Here is an 18164-nt window from a genome sequence, read left to right as displayed (position 1 = left end):
GTTTTTTTTTTTTTTTTTAAATTAAGTAGAATAAAATTGTTTTGGTCAGAAATTGGATTTTTTTTTTTTTTTTTTTTTTTTTTTTTTTTTTTTTTAATATGACCCGGGTATCATTTTTAATCAAGTAGTGAAAACTAAATTTGGTCAGACGATAAATTTTTGAGAATATGATTAATTCTCCTTACGACTGTGTTACTATGATTATTCGGTCTAAAAATATGTGCGTGAATAAATACACCAATGATTGATTTTTCTGAAAATGTTTATTTTTATTAAAGATTTCAATAACATTAAAATGTATAATTATTTAAAAAACAGCAGATTTAACATTAATTGATATTGAAGAACTATAATTGTACATAAATTTTTTGATTATAAACATAATCTAAAATTTTAAGTTATTAAATCTGTACTCTTTTTGTATTGTAATTTTTATTTCTGCAAAAAATCTAAAGTTAAGTCGAAAACATAAAAGATATATCTTTCATTGCTAATAACAAATATTTATTTTTAATGAAAAATGACATTAAAAATTTATTATATAAAACCTATTATAATTATTAAATAATTAACAATTAAATCTATTTTTGACAAGTGATTTTCTATTAAATTTCGGTGATTGTTAAAAGTATGATTTGTAAATAGACATTTATTCGTGATAAATACCACCAACAAAACAATAAGCAAAAAAAGATTGATTTTCAAAAGTATAAGTAGAATAATTATCTTTCTCAACATCCCATAAAAAGCCACAGACAGAGTCTATCGATTGACTTGTTTTTTCTACTATTGTCACAAATACGATAATTTTATACCTAAAGAAATAATGATTTTTGGATTTAATTAAAATAAATAAATAAATAATATTAAATACATACCTATCAAAATGCAAATTCATAATTTTTTTTCTAATTTCCGCAGCTACTTGACTGCATAAAGGCGGTATTGTATTGATATCATAAGTTATGTCTTCAAAACGATATTCCATGACTGTTTTAACTATCAGATCCACTGGATCAATTCTGAATGGCTGATAAGCATCGAGACGAAATGAGTTATGATACTTTGGACTCTGTCAATAGACAATAATATAATTTTAATGTTTATATCAAAAAAATAAAAAATTAAAAACTGAAAATTGAATTTAATATCAAATCTCTAATGAGTATGAAAGCATCAAACCTGATCATAATCAATGCTATTTCGTCCAGATGATTCAAAAGTTGTCGGCATCACAGATGTACGTTGTTAATAAAGTAATCGAAAATAATATTACAAAATTATTATAAATTTGTTTAATTATGTTAATTTATAAACCTGAAAACCGAACTGTGGTTAAATCGATCGATTTTTACTATACTGTGACACCGATTACATATGTAGTTGTTATTTATTTTAAAAAGCGCGCGATTCGTTTAATTTTCAATTTCCGAATAACATAAATTTTTAAATAAATTATTTATTTTAATTGGTAAAAAATTTTAAATTATAATGTCTTTCTTACCTCAACAGCTGATTTTTTTTGGACATTTGAAGAACATTGTCGAAGTTTAGCTCGACTTGATTTTTTTTCCAACTACAATAAATTAATTATTATTATTTGTAATTAATTAGAAAAAATAGTTAAATTTTTTTAACTTTAATTAGGATAATTTAATATTAAAAATAAAAGCAAAAGGACTTACGCATTTCCAAAAACTGATAGCCATGATCACGGAGCTTAGATAAAAGGAGAACGATCGTCATGTATAAAAATGTCTACAGAATATTGAGAAAATAAAGTTTTATTGCAGAGTGCGCTGCAATCGCAGCGATCCCCAATTTAAATTTAGCGGGTGATTATTTATGAAACGAAGGTTTTATTTATTTTATGCAAATAAAAAATTGAAAATTTCACGAAAAATAGATTAATACATAATTAAGAAAATAATTGGATGAAGTAAATTATACGGTGACGAAAATTTTAATATAAAAATTTGATTATATATTAAAAATATACGGAAAATTAATTTTAATTGCGTTAGTACTATAAAAATGACGATATTAGAATAAGATTTTTCAAAAATGAAAACTGTATTATTGTGTTACTAATTATATAGAACGGGAATAAAGCAGGAAATTGCAGGAAGGTTAAATTCTTATGAAAATATCACCTTATAAAAAAATAACAATTTATTTATTTACATATTTAAAAATAATAATTTTGACGGACAAATGCAACTAATGAAAATTGTTTTTATATTAATTTCGAAATTTTTCTGAGCTTCTTGCTCTTACTTTTTCTATTTGTATAATTACGATTTATTGAATTAGCTAAAAATGTCCTCTTATAGTAATAAAATAATTTAATAATTTCTTCATTAAGCTTAATCGATGTTCTTCGCAGCCTACATATGGAAGTAATTTTTCTTCGGCTATTTTATCCAAGATTTGACTCATCGTATTCATTTTAACAGTTTTCGTCCCAACAACTTGTAATACGATATTTTCTAGGCGTTCAATTAATTTATATAAATTTTCACTGGGACGTTTACAAGAATCACCCATCGCATCAATGACTGTATTACGATCTGAAAATTCATCAGACTCCAGACTACTTAAGCAATCAAAGCACCGGGAGAAACGTTGCATTTTCCTGGTGACATAGCCAGCAATATATGCTATAACATATGTACTTGTGTGTGGGACATCGTAATCATGATGTAAATGTGGATCCCGGTGATCAAGTTCTTCTTCACTGCTTTCATCCAATAAAGTTTCGAACGGTTGTTCAGCTACGCTTACGTTCGTATTATTGAAATCTTCTCGTAAATGATCACCACTAGAACTCGAATTTGTAATATCACCGTTCAACTCTGGATGATCAGGTTCTTCTTCACTGCTTTCATCCACCAAATTTTCGAAAGGTCGTTCAGCAACACTTACATTTAGATTTATATTACTATCCTCTTCACAAAATCCATCTTCAATAATTGTATCAATTTTTTTCCAACCACTTCAATTTCTTATCTTTGGTTATTAGCAATGACTCTTTAGTTTCCATTAAAGATTGTAACAATTCTACAGCAGTAACGTTTGATCCTTTAAGTGGAGTAACCAATGAATATGAGCAAAGTAGCCTAAAAACTTGACCAAATAGGATTGGATCGGGATGTTCGTTACACCCGCAAGCGCTCCTGACAATGCCAAAGAATTGCTGTAAATAATAATACAATGAAAAAAGATGTAAATAAAAATTTCAAATATTTTAAATAATAAATATTCAGAAGTTATGAAATTTTTGACACTGAGTATAATATAAAATGTAAGTTTCTGATAATAATGTTTTAAATCGTCAATCCTAATAAATATCCGCAAATGATCGTATTAATAATTAACAATCGTTACTATGAACGATAATTTATTTAAAATCGTAATTTTTTATGTAATTTTGATGTTCTACAAAATGAACTTAATGCTTAATTATAGTTAATGCTGAGAGAAACTTCTTGACACACTGAACAACATCGGAATCTGCGAAAAAATGCTAGAAATAATCAAAGAAAGATACTCCAGATCAGTGTACCAAATTGGTTCTGGAACCTTCGAATCGTTTGAAGGAGTTTCACACTGGGTGGACCAACGACAACTCCAACTAAGTAGATAAAAATAATCAAAGCAGCAATACAACAAACAACAACGATGACAAACGGAATAAAATACACGACACAGGCAGCCAAAAAAGCATTAACTCCAAACAAGTTAAAAACCTAATACTGAACCAAGTAACATTGAACCAATGGAAGATGCAGAACATACAATAGCACAAAAAAAATGTACCACGATATAAACTTTTGCAAAAAACTTGGCAAGAATACACAACCACTCTCAACGAAAATGCACCCTTAATCATGATTTGAAGGAAATTTAAAGCCTTCAAGAACCGAAGATTGACGTCCTCGTATGTTCGACCAAACCAAGAACGCACAGTCGACCTGAAAAAACGAAACTTTATAAAAGCTGATTGCCAAAAGAGCCAAATAAAATGTTATGACTCCATAGCACAACGATTCATTAGATAAGACTCTGATACCACCGCAGAACCCCCATCGGAAAACTTCACGATCTCTCAAACAGAATGAAACTCAGCTATTTTGCGGAGCAAATCAGGGACCAGGCCTAATCTCAATCAAATCGGTGACGACATAATGAAGCGTCTACCTGAAACTATAACATTGCAAATTCTCGGCTACTTTAAATACCTCATCGAATAACAGAATTATCCTGAGTCCTGGACAGAGCACCAAGTTTACCTACTTCCCAAAGGAGACACCGGGAAATTCAGACCGATCACTAAATGGCAATTAAATGAAGTAAACGTAGCGAATATTTTTTATTTTACTTACTTCTAACTTATCTTGATTTAAGCGAGCTGTCATTAAATAATCAAAATGACATTCCTCATGTAAGAAATTTATCAGTTCAAGCGTTCCTCCCAATGTTATCTTCAATCCTGTTAAAGTACTTGTGGTAATTGCAAAATTAAAATCTTCCAGAATTTCAGTGTTATCAGTCGATTGCTTCTTATTTTTTCTATACTTCTGCTTTTCTTCACAGGCTTTTGCTTCCCAATCCCTCAAATATACATCAAAGTCCGTGATTACCTATAATATGAAAATAGTTTATCTAATAACTGTTAAAAAAACATGGGATAAGAAGGCACACAAGAAAGGTTTACTCGAAACAAGAAGAAAAACTAGACTCCAGAACATTTTTTTGAAGACATTCATTAGTTACAGCTCAGAAGAAAAATTGTTAAGCGAAAAAAAATTTACTTAAACCCATAAAATTTTCTTAGTTCTAGAATTTCTTTATCTTGGCTTACGATTCTTTGTATGATAATAATAAGAAAGAAATGTATTGAAAAAGACAGACTGTGGTATGATTGCAAGATAAAAAGATTTTTGCGACTAACAATCAATGAAACTGAATAGAAGCATGCGGTTATAATAATGAAAGTAATGTAATCCGTCGGAGGGAACTGACTGATTACATTTGGTTAATTTATTGCGTGCGTAGCACGTTTCTGTTTTGTCTTACGCAATAAATATATAATAGTATTCAACAATAACATTTTTAGAGAGTGTTGCAAATTTATATGAACATCGCCTTCTTTAAGTTCTTCCAGTTTCTATTACTTACTTTGAATCTAATTACGAAAAAGCCATTAATTTATAGATCGATTGATTGATTGATTAATTGATTAATTGATTGATCCATTGATTGATTAATTGATTCAGCTGAAAAAAAATTTGATGATTCGCAGAAATCTCAGGTTCGCTGGTATGCTGATCCTATTTCAAATTCGTATTTGATTGTGATTGTACTGAAAATTTAAAATCGATTTTTATTCATTATAATTTTGATACCTTCTGCATAGGACATTCTTCAGGACGTAAAGCGTTAACAGGGGTTCGAGAACTCATCGCTTTAATGAGATTATCAACTCTTTCCATAAATTTTACTGTAGCCTCACAATCATTCAAATCGTAACAATTATTCTTGAACGTTAGCATTGCAACTCTTACGGATTTTGAGAAAAGCTGAAAAAAGTAAAATGTACAGTTAAAAAAATTAAATATAAAATTAAAAAAGAAAATTTTCAAGTTACAAATAAACAATGAACTAAGTACTGTTTCAAGCAATCGAGCTGTATGAAATAATTGAAAGCATTTTATGAAATATATTAAATACCTCTTCAGCTAAGCGGACGTTCATTTTCTGATAACCCTCTGGATTTAAATGCTCAGGTGTTAATTTATAAGCAACCTTCAAATTAGCTTTCAAATGGTTTTCGTATTTCAGTAAAGCTTCCCAGTGGCTTTTCCTCACCATTCCATCAGGCGTCTTGAGTAAAAAAAAATAAAATTTTTTATTTACACTGCTGTATAAAAGTTGAATGAATTAAAATAATCCTAACAAGAAATAAAGCTGTACACGGGAAAAAAAATTTATTTCAGTCAAGAAAATGTTTGAAAGACTGAAGTCTTCCGAATTCTAAGCAAAAATTTATTTGTCTGAAGATAATTTTCTTTTGTCAAGTGAAGTTTTCAACTGAAGAAATTTCCTTCTTTTTACAAAATCTTTTTGCTGTATAAATTATTTTATTCAGTCAAGAGATTTTTAACTTTAAGCAAGAAATGGAATCGGTACATCGGGCCAACATATATCTACCTGCGTCTCTCGAATTATTTAAATTCTGATAAGTATAGACTATCAAGTTTCTGCAATTGAAATAAAATACAGATAAAACAATAAATTTTTATCTGTTTGGTGCATTTGAAGTTTATTCCGGAAAACATCGCTAAACTGGAATTATATATAAAATAGAAGATAGTATATATGTGTATAATACAATTTACCCAGAAACTTGACCCCTCCATAATTTTGGTTCGAAAGCATTTAAGCAGGTGTGGGAAGTCAGACATGAACCACAATCGTCTAGAAGTATCATACGGGTGCGTGCAACTAAATTTTTGGTCCTCGATCCCAAAAATTTTCCAAACTCCACGATTCCATTGAGCACCGTCTGAAGTTATAACATCAACGTTCAGCCCACTGTTCTCCAATTGAATGACACAATCAATAATCAATTTATGCAGAACTTCCTTAGTAACTGCTGTCTTGCTTAAAAAGTATCCTAACACCTGCACCCACTGACCTTGAAACGGTTGAAACATGAATACTAGTGCATGATCCGCTCTTTCATTAATTAAACTATCTGGAGTGTATTCACCAAGATTGACGAACCCATTAAACTCCATACTTTTAGTGTTCAATTTAACCGCCTCACTTAATGCAATTTCATCTAATAACAGAGTACCTAAAAGAAATGTATAAAATATATATTTACAGATATAATTACGATCCGAAACCCACGAAGAAAGCGAAAAACTACGCCCATGTTAATTCAATTGCGTTCAGAACAGTAGCTGTATGGTTATCAATGATATTTATATTACAATCTAGGATAATAATGGGAAAGATGCAAAAAATTAAAAATATAAAATATTGTTAATTTTCCATATTTTAGTACTTGCAGATAAATATTCTTCAAATTAAAATTGTTCTTTCTGAAATATATTCTAAAATATTTCCCTTCAGAAGTATATACTTATACGGAATATTAAGCTTTCGTTTGTTAATACCTACTATAAAAAAGCGTTAGTAAAAGAAAAGTTTGTAGTTATATGAATGAAATGATGTATACCCCTTCTGTTACATTCAGGCATACGGGAAGCTTTTAATCGTAAGGTATCAAATATTGCCTTAGGGAAACCAAAAGCACTATCTAACTTGCTTATATACTTATTTAGTGTATCTTTACACGGCAAAGGTAAGATTTGGCGAGTACGAAGTTTTTCATATACAGTAGGGCCTTTTATTCGTACCATCAAACACTCATACACCCATTCAATAGTGTAACGTCGCTGTTTTTGTTTTTAACTTTGGCTGCTTGAAAGCAAGCACGAACAGCTTCTTTTGAGCTTCCGGTAAATGAGATATTTCTTCTTCTAATATTTGTTCTTTGACCATAGCGCACTGGCCTCATAACCCTTCTATCTCATTTCTTAATTCAACATTCTGTGTAGTAATACAATTATAAAATTGTTTTAAAAATATTATAATACTAAGAAACTAACATTTTTACACATTTACAGTAATGAGTATAATTTAAATTAAAATTTGTGCAACAACAAATAAAGTTAAGAAAAGAAGCGAAAAAACATTCACCGAAATATTTTTAGGTATTAGTTCAGAGTCATTATTTGATTTTATTACCTTCCTTTGCAAGCGATGAAGTCGTTTTGATTTCGATTGTAGTTTACGTTTCATTGTCATGTAGCGTTTATTTTTGTCACAATTATTTTTCCTTTTAGAATTTAATAATTTTTACGCAAATTTCGGCAATTTAAACATCTCCTTTCTATTTTATAACGTTTATATTCTTCATGTGGATCTAAAATTCCGTAGCATTTATCCGAACATCTATTTTCCAAAAAAGATAAATATTATAATAATGGTAATTATGTCAATTACGTACATTTATATACAAATAAAATTAACGTGCAAATTTATTTCGTTTATAACTGTGAACAAATGAAATGAACTTAAATACTTTTTTTGAAGAAATCCAGAGCCACTGCAAAATTGTGATTTCCCAATTGTCCTTAATAAACTCCAAAAATCAGTCACAGATGATATTGGATGTTCATAGATTACAGAAATTCCTGTTTCTACAACAGTGATCTGTAAAGAAATGCGTTCATTAGTAGGACATACAATATCTAAAATCTTGCTATAACTAAATGTAATTTTTCTTACCATGATAGTAAAATCGGTACTAATCACAATTTTCAATTTCACTTTCATTAAAACACTATCGATATGAAACAGAATTATATTTGTATCATCGTCGAATGTCCTGGACCGACTCCAATTAAATGGCAGGGCTTTATCTTTCAACATATTTATAATTATCTTTAAAGAAAACGTGCTTGAGTTTTCATCGGGATCAATATTAAAACCATTTGTGGAGGTTTGATCTTCAACTATATCATCTACATTATTGTGAACATCAGAAGTATCAATTAGAATTTGTTGTTCAGGTACAAATTCGTTTCCCATACGATCACAATTCAAAGATTCATCAGTAATCGTCTCTTCACTGTTTTCATTTTGTACAAATTTATTTTTTTCAGCATTTTGATGTATCTGAAGTTAATTTTTTATTTTTATTTCCTCGTTAAACTATAATTATTTTTTACTGGTATTATTATTATTATAATGACTCTATTCTTACCTCTTTACTTTCACCCGCCAAAATATTTGTTGATTTTGGGACAGCACCCAATGCTAAATCACATTTGATCCTAGGTGATCTATAAACACTCCCATCAGGCAAGTTGATTTTGTCTTCTTTAATAACGTCTTTATCTTTGAAATGGAGTTCACAAATAAAACTATTTCCAGTAAGTGTTTGTGACAATGCTGATTGCCATTCTTGGAATTTTCTAGGACACTAAATTATTAAATAATAAGAGATATTATTACTTGATTGACTTCTTATATTTACATATATATATTATCTAATAAGGTTATGTCACATACTTTTGGAACTTTGAATAATGCCGTTTGACGTTTCTTTAATTGTTTTCTTTTATTTCTCTCCGCTTTCCTACCACTCACACAATTATTTACCGCACAAATTTTAACCATTTTTAATCACTCTTTTTTCAGTAATTTTAATAATACTCAATTTTTCAATAAATAAATTTACTTGATGTGTATATTTTCATACAGCTATATAAAAATATTTTGTGACGTCAGGGGGATCGCAACGATATTACTGCCGTCCTGGTGGTAAAAATAGACACTGAAATTATGCCACTTTTTCAGCGGACAATTCATAGCATACAACGGCCTATGCCGATCGTTCTCCTTCTATCTAAGCTCCGTGGCCATGATAAGCGCGATTTAATCGAAGCTACCAGCACCTTCGTGAGTCACGAGCCTTCTGGATTCTAGATTTAAACTATTGGAGAGTCAGAAAGAGAAGAAGACGCCAGAGAATTATTCACCCTCGTTTACCTAAATAACTTGCATGTAATATGTTTCACAAAATCAACTGACACGCGTCAAAATTTTATATTGTATTATTACGTGTTGCTGCCACCCATCTTTTTGTTTTAGTATTATAAGTCAATTATGCTCTATTTTGAACACCTAAAAAATATTAATCAATATTTATATGAGCTATATAAAAATAGTGAAACTAGTGTAAATTTTTTTCTAAAGGAAAACGAGGATAAAGATCAGAATTTTATTTTAACATATTCATGCAGTAAAAATCGATTATTTCTATATAGTCTTTCTACAATAAGTAAGGAAACATTCATGTAATCTATTTTTTAACACATTTTCAAATCGTTTTACTCGCATGTTACATAGCTGTCACGCCAGGAAGCGATAAATGAAAGCTTCAAATTTCTATCCATAATCTTCGTTTTATTAAAATTCAACTTCTTGATTAATATGTCATTTATGATGATATAGATATCGATTGTACACACTTGGAAAGCTTTAAAAAAAAAAAAAAAAAAAAAAAAAAACTATTTTTCAAAATTTTCTTTTTGAAAAGCTTTTCATCTGATTAATATTTTTTGTTGATAAAATTATAATATTTATTTGCTTCTCTGGTGTGGATAGAATTAAGTAAAAATAAAAAATTTCATTTTAATATAAAAATCTACTTAATTAAAACATTTAATATACATAATTTATTTCAATCCAATCTTTACTATTTTATTTTACAATTACTCTTTTCAAACAATCAACTTCACTCAGAATACAATCAGTGAGATTTTTCATTGTTGGATTATTTGTAACAACTTTTATATTAAAATCCTTTGCATTTAAAGGAAATAATTTCACAACCATTACTTTATTGTGCTCTAATATTTATTATTACTAAATACACGTTTATTATGTCAAATAATCTTATAATTTTATAGATAAAAACAAAATTATTGTAATTCTCTATAATTTGCCTGCAAATTTTTGAGAATAGTTTTTAATACTCTAAGAAATTAGTGATCCTAATTTCTTTTAAGAACATTTGAGTACAAATTATACCAATAATATGTAAACGGTGCTTTAAACAAAAGAAACATAATTTTTCAATAGTTTTTAACTTTTTTTTTTTTTAACATTACTCTTTTAATTAAGAAATTTTTCATTCTACTACTTTGTAAATTTTACAATAAACATTTAAAAAGAAAGATTAAGAATAAAGAAGAAAAAAAAAAAAAAAAACTGATAATTCTTTGACACTTGTAAAATATGTAAAAGACATTTTAAAATACAAGTAAATATATTTCATAAAATAATTAAAATTCACAAATCCTGCGCAATTACTTATATAAATAGCAGTATATTTATACTATATTATTAACTTCAGGATAAAAGTTCCACTTCAGTTTGAATATTTTGTCTTGCTTGCTCTTCGAACTTCAAGCGGAATTCCTTAGTGGCAAAAATATTTGGTATTTGTAAAAAATTTTGTAGTACCTAATTTAATGAAAAATCAAATTAAAAAAAAAAAAAAAAAAAAAAAAAAATAATTAAGTATAAAGATGTACATCGACTTGAGATATTAATTTACCTTCAATCTCAATGCTGTATACATTGGCTCACTGAGAAAAGAATATTCTCCACGTATTTTTTCTCTATATTCCAAATAAACTTCGGGACTTGAGCCTAAGATGGCCATATCTAAATCTAATAAATAATGAGCATCATCGCTACCGAAGGCACCTCCTATTTTATGTTCTTCAGTACTATGAATTGCAATTGCTTTAAGAAGTGCACACGTTTCATTTCGGATTTCGTCATCCTAAAATATCAAAATAATAATATGAATAATAATAATAATAATAATAATAATAATAATAATATAAGTATATCTAATGTATGTATAAATTTACTTGAGGTATTTCAGCTTGATCTGCAAATTCAATAAAGTGTTCAGAGTTGCGATTTTCTTCATCAAGAGCTTTTGGATCATATTCAAAACTGTTTAAGAAAAAATCATTCGGATAAATTAAAATTTTAAATCGACATTATTAATAAAAAATAAAACTATTTTTGATGACTTTTGACTTACTTTTGGAAAAATACAGCCAAAAGTATAGCTTTAGGATTTTTTAAATGATCTTTCACTTTGAAAAAATGATCCAACTTTTGCAGTAAGGAATCCAAATTATGGTACGTTCTTTTTTCATCAGAATATGCTTCTTGTAAGCGAGCTAACCAGGTATCGCATACAGCTGTATTAAAACTTTCAGTTGCTTCTTTCCAACAATCTTCCAATAAACTCATCTTCAGTCTGATTTTAATTTATTTAAATAATTTATAATTAATAATTATATAAAATAAAAATACTGAGTCTTTTATACTTAATAACTATTTAATTGACTTTTCGAAATATTTATTACGTTACTTACATTTAGGTTGACAAAAAACGGTTCACAAAGTTAGATGATCAATAATTTTATGTTAAAAAATAGTTTTTAATCAACAACCCATATCGTTTTATTCACAATTCTAAATATGAATTGTCAGCCCAAAGATTTACGAGTTTCACAAATTATTGATCGAAGGTATACTATATACACAGTGCAACTCAAGTATATATATATATATATATATATATATATATATATATAGTATATTTTATATTATTTATAAACATACAGAATTATAAAAATTTTCAGCAGTAATTATTATTATTTATAATTACAAAATTTAGTATCAAGTTTAAGATAATTCTAATAAATTATTTATACAATTTTATTCGTGTTATAACTTTATGAAATTAATTAAATTTCTTTGTTTAAAAAAAAAAAAAAAAAAAAAAATTATTGACAATTGCAGTTTATGAGTTAATCGATTTTTTTATTCATGAAATTTTAGGGGATGAAATTTCAAGTTTATAAAATAATATTTTTATTTAAAATTTTACAGGAAACGATGACTTATATTTGTATAGAATTAATTCACTACTGTCATCTATGCCCTGAAAACTGTTTTATTGGTATGATAAAGAAGAAAAAATTGAATAAAATGAGTTATAATTGATATACACGTTAAGTTAAATGTGATAATTATGATGAATGCGGAATAGTTATGAACAGAGATTCAAATTCGTTTAATTAGTAATCGTTGACAGCTGAAAGAAGAATATGAGAAAAACACAATATAATCATTGATAAGAAGAAAAAGAAAACGAAATTAATTGTAAAAAAATAATTTAATATACTTCAGCAGGCAGTGATTACTTACCTTCAATAATTTAATTGTGAATTAATTAGTTATTATTATTGAATAAGGAAACATGATTCAAAAACTATTAATTTTACAATTTTATTATAAATATTTTTTTTCTTTTTACTACATTTGGCTAGATATCGAAAACCAAGAAAACCCTTAACAAAGCTGTTTTTATCTATCTACAAAAGAATAAACATATAATGTGTGTATGTTATTTGTCCAATGACATAACGCATTAATAATCGCATTATTAATCGATGACTGCATGAGCAGCTCTAATCCGTTTTTCTAATTTTCAATCATAAACATTTACTTACAAAGACAAAAAAATTTACTTATATTAAGAATTTATCAAACACATTCACTGACAGAGAGAGTCACCTCAATTTATATTATCATTACAAGGAGCCGTGTAGGTGTTAATCATTTTAATTATTTGTCAGTTCAACCGACATCATTTCATTTGTAATTTAATATTCTTGTTGTATTTTTTTTTTTTTTTTTTTCATTCTCAAGATAATATTCTTATTTTATCAAACGTATTTTTTTTTTTTTTTTTTTTTTTTTATAAATATTAATAACGAGTTTTTACATTTATTCAAGCAAGTAAACGCATTGTAAATCATTGCACCGATCATGCAAGATTATTTTTCAACACTTAGAGGAATTATTTATCATTACTTTTAATAGGTTCTTTATAGTTAGATGCCAATAATTATACATATTACTGTCAAAAAAAAAATAAAATAAAAAAAAAATAAAATAATAATAATAATAATAATTTTTTTATTCTCTTATTAAAAATAGTTAATCTTTAACTTTTAATAAAACAATTTTTTTTTTCAAATCCAGCCATTTAACATAAATGAAGAGGTGCATTTAAAAATACGAATTACCTTGTATTTTAAATGTAAATAATTTTTAATTCACTATAACTTAGTGTGAAAATATCTGCTACAATTTTTTAATCAATCCAAAAAAAAAAATCATGCAGATGAAACTAAAACAAAACAAACTTTTTCCCATTTAAAATATGATTTTTTTTTTTTTTTTTTTTTTTTTACATTAGAGACTAACTTTTTGAGTATGAGAACGAAAAAAATTATAAATGTATAACAATATTTAATGTATGTATTTGAATTTATTCATCAGCTTAGTTACTTAAAATATGATGCGACAATTGTATAATATTATATTACATTAAATGAAAATTAAAATAACGGAAAAATAATGATGATGATACTGTACAGATTTGTTAAAAAAAAAAAAATAATTAGTCTCGTTGCCAATTTCACTTGATTTATCATCGTTTTATAATTATAATTTTTATTTATTATCAAAACTGTTGTCGATTTTTGTCAGTCATTTATGAATATCATACGACATACAGTTCTTATAATTCGATACTATGATGTAGAAATATTAAAAAATGTATATGCATATTGCCAATAAATGATTGAAATATTTGATATTTTTCAATTGTGCAAGTTTTTTTTTTTTTTTTTTTAATTCCATTCATTATTAGGCGGATACAAAATACATCCCGTTATGAATTATTTGATGACAGCTGATGTTATTTATTTTAAGTGAGATGCACTGAGACTTTTATAACTTAGTACCTTACAATATACAAATAATAATATTTATTCACCACGATTTAAATATTTTCACAAAAATTATTAATTATTAATATTATTAATTTATTGGGTTTATCGAACCGTAAAATACTTGTTAAAAAAAAAATATTTAAGCACAAAATAATTCTCCTTGAAACCTAACATACTTATTTTTAAATAGTTTATTTCAATTAGATATAGCAGATTTTATAGTTACGATAAATTTTACTTTTTAAAATCTGTCATTGAATTATTGAAAGAAACGATATATATTTATTATTATTATTATCATCATTATTCACAATAGATACGATTAGTGTTGATAGTTTTAAGTATAGTATTATAATTAATATCATTATTATATTATTTCACTATTATTTATTGAGAAAACTCAATATTTATATAATTATATTAAAGCATTTACAAATGCTTGATTATCTAATTATTCACATTCGTTAATAATAATAAAAAAGCGTTTTCTTATTAATTAATAACAAACTTACAATGTTTTAGACGTAGAACAGTTTTTTATTTCTTCTTTTGTTTACTCAGCCTGCAGCAATTTGAATCCATAAATTTTTAAATTAACAAAAAATGATAATGATATAAGTTTGTGCAATAAAATAAAAAAAGAAACTCAATTTGTCTTGTTTATAAAAACAAAAAAAAAAAAATATAAATCGCATATGTGATTTCGCGAATGGACGTCAGTAATGAAAACATTGATGCCACATTGTAAATATATTTATAATTGTTCTAAGAAGCTTAATAAAAAATTGAATCCAGTGGCAGATTTTTGTTTCCTTTTGTTATACATGTATTGTTATAGTTTATAATTATTTATAATTTTATCGTATTCCGATACTCTAGACATTTTTTATGCAATTTAATAGATGATTAACAGGTACAATAATTATCCCAAGGATGTCCTGTGGGTCCGATAGATGAAAATTTACTATGAAGAAGAGAAAAAAAAAAAAAAAAAAAAAAAAAAAAACCATCATTTTAATTTTTATTTTTATTTCAAGTATTTGATTAAAATTAATTCATTGGATAGTTCTTAACTAAAGAAATTCAGAACAGATGGTAAGAAAAGTTTCAACACCATAAATTAAGTCTAGTTTCCCGTAATAATGAATTAACAAGTCTAAGTTGTAAATAATAATAATAATAATAATAATATTCATTTATATTACTTTGATCCCATATATATATATATATAAAAAAAAAAAAAAAAAAAAAATCGTCTATAATTAGATTTTAAAATCATACTGAATTAATTTGATTGACATCATTGAATGACGAGGATAATTTTTACGCGATAAATTTATTTAATTTAATGATTTAATTTTGAGTTAATTGTAACAGGAGGTGGGGGGAAATTAAACAAATACTTCTCGTGTATCTGATTCATCAGAGCCTGAGTCTGAATTCCAGACATCATAATAGTAATATAATAAATCCTCATTATTTGTCACTGAGTGATTTAATTCACGAAAGGGTTATGGATTAACGTTAGTGGTCAAACCACCGGCAGCCGGCAGTCACAGCTTGAGTTCATTAGCTATTTTACTAGCGATATTCTTGAATCCTATTGATGTACCGAGTATTCGCTTGAATCGTACACCATTAAGCGAAAGTCGAGGTAACTTGCAAACCTCTATTTCCCATTGAACTTGGCTGTCTGTTGCTGCATCTCCGTGTGCACAAAGCAATAAGAATCGTTCTCGCTGTTCATATTGACATTTATTTGCATCCAACACCTGAAAGTTTTATATAAATCATAAACAATTCTTCTATTAACTTTTCTTCCCATTAATTTATTCATTTCTTCATTATCAAAATAAATTATTTTCTTTGTCTTGTTCATAGTTAGAAAAATTCAGATATTCATTTGTTTATTTTCACATCAATAATTTTTATACTAAGATATCACTCTACCTTACGTATTTCCTCCATAATGTCATTTGGATCTCGACTGCTTGTAGTTCTCATACTCCAAGTAAAACGTAAGCTACGTGGTTTAACTTGCTCATCATTAGTTGTAGCTCCACTGAAAAATTCAAAATAATTATACAATTATATAATTAATTGCTATTATTTTCCTCATAAAATATAAATAAAAAAACAAAAAAAAAATCAGGATTCTCCATAAAGTATCTATGTAATGGTCTTTTATTTTTATAAAAATATAAATTTATAAAAATACCATGCGAGTTTTAAATTTTATTCATGCACATGCTAACGCATATAAATTTAAAATATATCAACAACAGTTTTTGTTATATTAATGAGAAAAAAAAAAAATATTAATTGATTGCACAATTAATAAATTAAATGAAAATATTTTTTTATTGTTAACGTCAACATTAATGATGATGTCAATTTAATTAGTTGTTACTATACAGTGAAAACAAATGGTTATAAATAAAAGAAAAATAAACTTGTGAACATACCGTAATAAAATAATAAATGATAATAATAATAAAATTAATTAATATTGAGAAGCTACATACCTTACTACTGGGTTCTTTGGGGGTGCAGTTTGGTCCATGGCGCTGAAATAACAAAACAAAGGCGATTGCTAACGATGATTGAACTGTATAAATGAAATGAAGATTTTTTTCTTATTTACGACCATCACCAGCGTGTATAGTCATTAATATTATTAATTCTTGAATACTTTGAATAATTATTATTAATCAATCAATGGAGTATTATTTAATATTTTACTAAAAATTTATTAATTTAATTAAAACTATTTGACAGATATAAAAATAACACTTAATAAATTTATAGTAAAAATTAAATAATATTCAAAGTTTAATTTTTAAGTTTTACTACAAAATTTTCAACAATAAAATATAATTAACTTTTATTATTATTATTATTATTATTATTATTATTATTATTATTATTATTATTATTATTATTATACAATGAGTTATAATGATGTGGTGGTTTATTAAATGATTAACTGAAGTAAGCATTGACATTTGTTTTTATATCTTTTTTAATATAAATAATGTTTTATCGTAAAAAAATATAGTAGGCTAGTATTAAATAAATAAATATATAGCAAAACAGTTATATATCATGCAAGCTAAATAAAATTTTGAAGTAATAAATTAAAAAAATAAAATTACTAATAATCTAAACAAGTTTACTTCTTGAATATAGGTAGTAAGAAATAAATTCATACAACATTTAAAAGACGGTTTTTAAAATATTTATTAAAATGAAATTATATCTATTATTGCTTCTTAATATTATTAAATTATCCTGCAATTTTTGTATTATATTTACTGCTTTTCATGTAATCATACCTTCAGTCAAACGGTAATCAAATCAACCGAATTTTAAAAATAATATATAAATCATATAAAACAAACAAACAAACATAGTCAATTTAATATTTTTTTTTTTATCTAAATTTAGACGGTCACATAATTGAAGAGCAGCAAACAGTACAGACTATACAGGAATTAAAATTAAAATTTATAAATCTTTATGCAATGTAAATGAATCTAATAATTTTTTAGAATAAGAATTACTTTTCCATTTTTAATTTCATTTCACTGTGACACATACATTTCGATTTAATCAAAAATAAACATAACCATTTTTTAAATAAAAAATTTCTCTACATTCATGCGTTTATATTACAGTTAAGCATGA

At 26.2% G+C, this 18164-nt stretch overlaps 4 protein-coding genes across 20 annotated transcripts in view; all 4 read right to left on the bottom strand.

The window, feature by feature from the left end:
• Nucleotides 1-130: 130 nt before the first annotated feature.
• Nucleotides 131-1759, bottom strand: LOC141524839 (dynein light chain Tctex-type 5-A). 3 transcript variants are annotated; one of them, XM_074238956.1, is made up of 5 exons: nucleotides 1686-1718; nucleotides 1505-1576; nucleotides 1183-1198; nucleotides 879-1072; nucleotides 131-815 (listed from the first exon to the last, which is right to left on the bottom strand). In XM_074238956.1, the coding sequence occupies exons 2-5, from the start codon at nucleotides 1528-1530 to the stop codon at nucleotides 650-652; spliced, it is 402 nt and encodes a 133-aa protein (XP_074095057.1). In that variant the 5' UTR covers nucleotides 1531-1576; nucleotides 1686-1718; the 3' UTR covers nucleotides 131-649. The 3 variants fall into 3 exon arrangements, with proteins under 3 accessions (XP_074095057.1, XP_074095056.1, XP_074095055.1); XM_074238955.1 differs by having other exon boundaries at nucleotides 135-815; nucleotides 1183-1317; nucleotides 1686-1744; XM_074238954.1 differs by lacking the exon at nucleotides 1183-1198 and having other exon boundaries at nucleotides 135-815; nucleotides 1686-1759.
• Nucleotides 1760-7527: 5768 nt separating this feature from the next.
• Nucleotides 7528-10155, bottom strand: LOC141524836 (uncharacterized). The gene is made up of 6 exons (XM_074238951.1): nucleotides 9151-10155; nucleotides 8843-9061; nucleotides 8365-8754; nucleotides 8159-8289; nucleotides 7822-8028; nucleotides 7528-7623 (listed from the first exon to the last, which is right to left on the bottom strand). Exons 1-5 carry the CDS (start codon nucleotides 9256-9258, stop codon nucleotides 7923-7925), a joined length of 954 nt encoding a protein of 317 aa, XP_074095052.1. The 5' UTR covers nucleotides 9259-10155; the 3' UTR covers nucleotides 7528-7623; nucleotides 7822-7922.
• Nucleotides 10156-10318: 163 nt separating this feature from the next.
• On the bottom strand, nucleotides 10319-12183 carry LOC141524837 (uncharacterized). Of its 2 annotated transcripts, none has more exons than XM_074238952.1 (5): nucleotides 12045-12183; nucleotides 11705-11926; nucleotides 11526-11613; nucleotides 11204-11434; nucleotides 10319-11109 (listed from the first exon to the last, which is right to left on the bottom strand). In XM_074238952.1, the coding sequence occupies exons 2-5, from the start codon at nucleotides 11917-11919 to the stop codon at nucleotides 10996-10998; spliced, it is 648 nt and encodes a 215-aa protein (XP_074095053.1). In that variant the 5' UTR covers nucleotides 11920-11926; nucleotides 12045-12183; the 3' UTR covers nucleotides 10319-10995. The 2 variants fall into 2 exon arrangements, with proteins under 2 accessions (XP_074095053.1, XP_074095054.1); XM_074238953.1 differs by having other exon boundaries at nucleotides 10319-11064.
• A 761-nt stretch (nucleotides 12184-12944) lies between these two features.
• The window catches only part of LOC141524966 (serine/threonine-protein kinase MARK2), a 34272-nt gene continuing 29052 nt past the window's right edge, over nucleotides 12945-18164 (bottom strand). For 12 of the 14 annotated variants that reach the window (XM_074239177.1, XM_074239175.1, XM_074239174.1 and 9 more), the window contains 3 exons: nucleotides 17003-17044; nucleotides 16428-16539; nucleotides 12945-16249 (listed from right to left, as the gene is read on the bottom strand). In XM_074239177.1, the coding sequence (XP_074095278.1) occupies nucleotides 16031-16249; nucleotides 16428-16539; nucleotides 17003-17044 (373 nt within the window). In that variant the 3' untranslated portion in view covers nucleotides 12945-16030. The remainder of the gene's footprint in view (nucleotides 16250-16427; nucleotides 16540-17002; nucleotides 17045-18164) is intronic. The other 2 variants (XM_074239164.1, XM_074239166.1) reach the window with 1 other exon arrangement.

This window comes from Cotesia typhae, unplaced genomic scaffold (assembly GCF_013202065.1).
Source record: "Cotesia typhae breed Kobodo isofemale line unplaced genomic scaffold, CoteBio_Ctyphae contig_23, whole genome shotgun sequence".
In the NCBI taxonomy this organism is placed as follows: domain Eukaryota; kingdom Metazoa; phylum Arthropoda; class Insecta; order Hymenoptera; family Braconidae; genus Cotesia; species Cotesia typhae.
The sequence above is the reverse complement of the archived record's forward strand: the minus strand, read 5'-3'. Positions and strand labels throughout refer to the sequence as shown.

Bases quoted from the DNA above. Each gene is read 5' to 3' on its own strand.
- LOC141524839 (XM_074238954.1), bottom strand. From the start codon at position 1,709: ATGGCTATCAGTTTTTGGAAATGC. The intron at 1,577-1,685 runs GTAAGTCCTTTT...AATTTATTGTAG, and splicing joins CTATCAGTTTTTGGAAATGC to TTGGAAAAAAAATCAAGTCG. The intron at 1,073-1,504 runs GTAAGAAAGACA...GTCTATTGACAG, and splicing joins AAAAAAAATCAGCTGTTGAG to AGTCCAAAGTATCATAACTC.
- LOC141524836 (XM_074238951.1), bottom strand. From the start codon at position 9,258: ATGGTTAAAATTTGTGCGGTAAATAATTGTGTGAGTGGTAGGAAAGCG. The intron at 8,755-8,842 runs GTAAGAATAGAG...AATTAACTTCAG, and splicing joins TGGCGGGTGAAAGTAAAGAG to ATACATCAAAATGCTGAAAA. The intron at 8,029-8,158 runs GTATTTAAGTTC...TTTGGAAAATAG, and splicing joins TCTGGATTTCTTCAAAAAAA to ATGTTCGGATAAATGCTACG.
- LOC141524837 (XM_074238952.1), bottom strand. From the start codon at position 11,919: ATGAGTTTATTGGAAGATTGTTGGAAAGAAGCAACTGAAAGTTTTAAT. The intron at 11,614-11,704 runs GTAAGTCAAAAG...TTTCTTAAACAG, and splicing joins TTGGCTGTATTTTTCCAAAA to TTTTGAATATGATCCAAAAG. The intron at 11,435-11,525 runs GTAAATTTATAC...TTGATATTTTAG, and splicing joins ATCAAGCTGAAATACCTCAA to GATGACGAAATCCGAAATGA.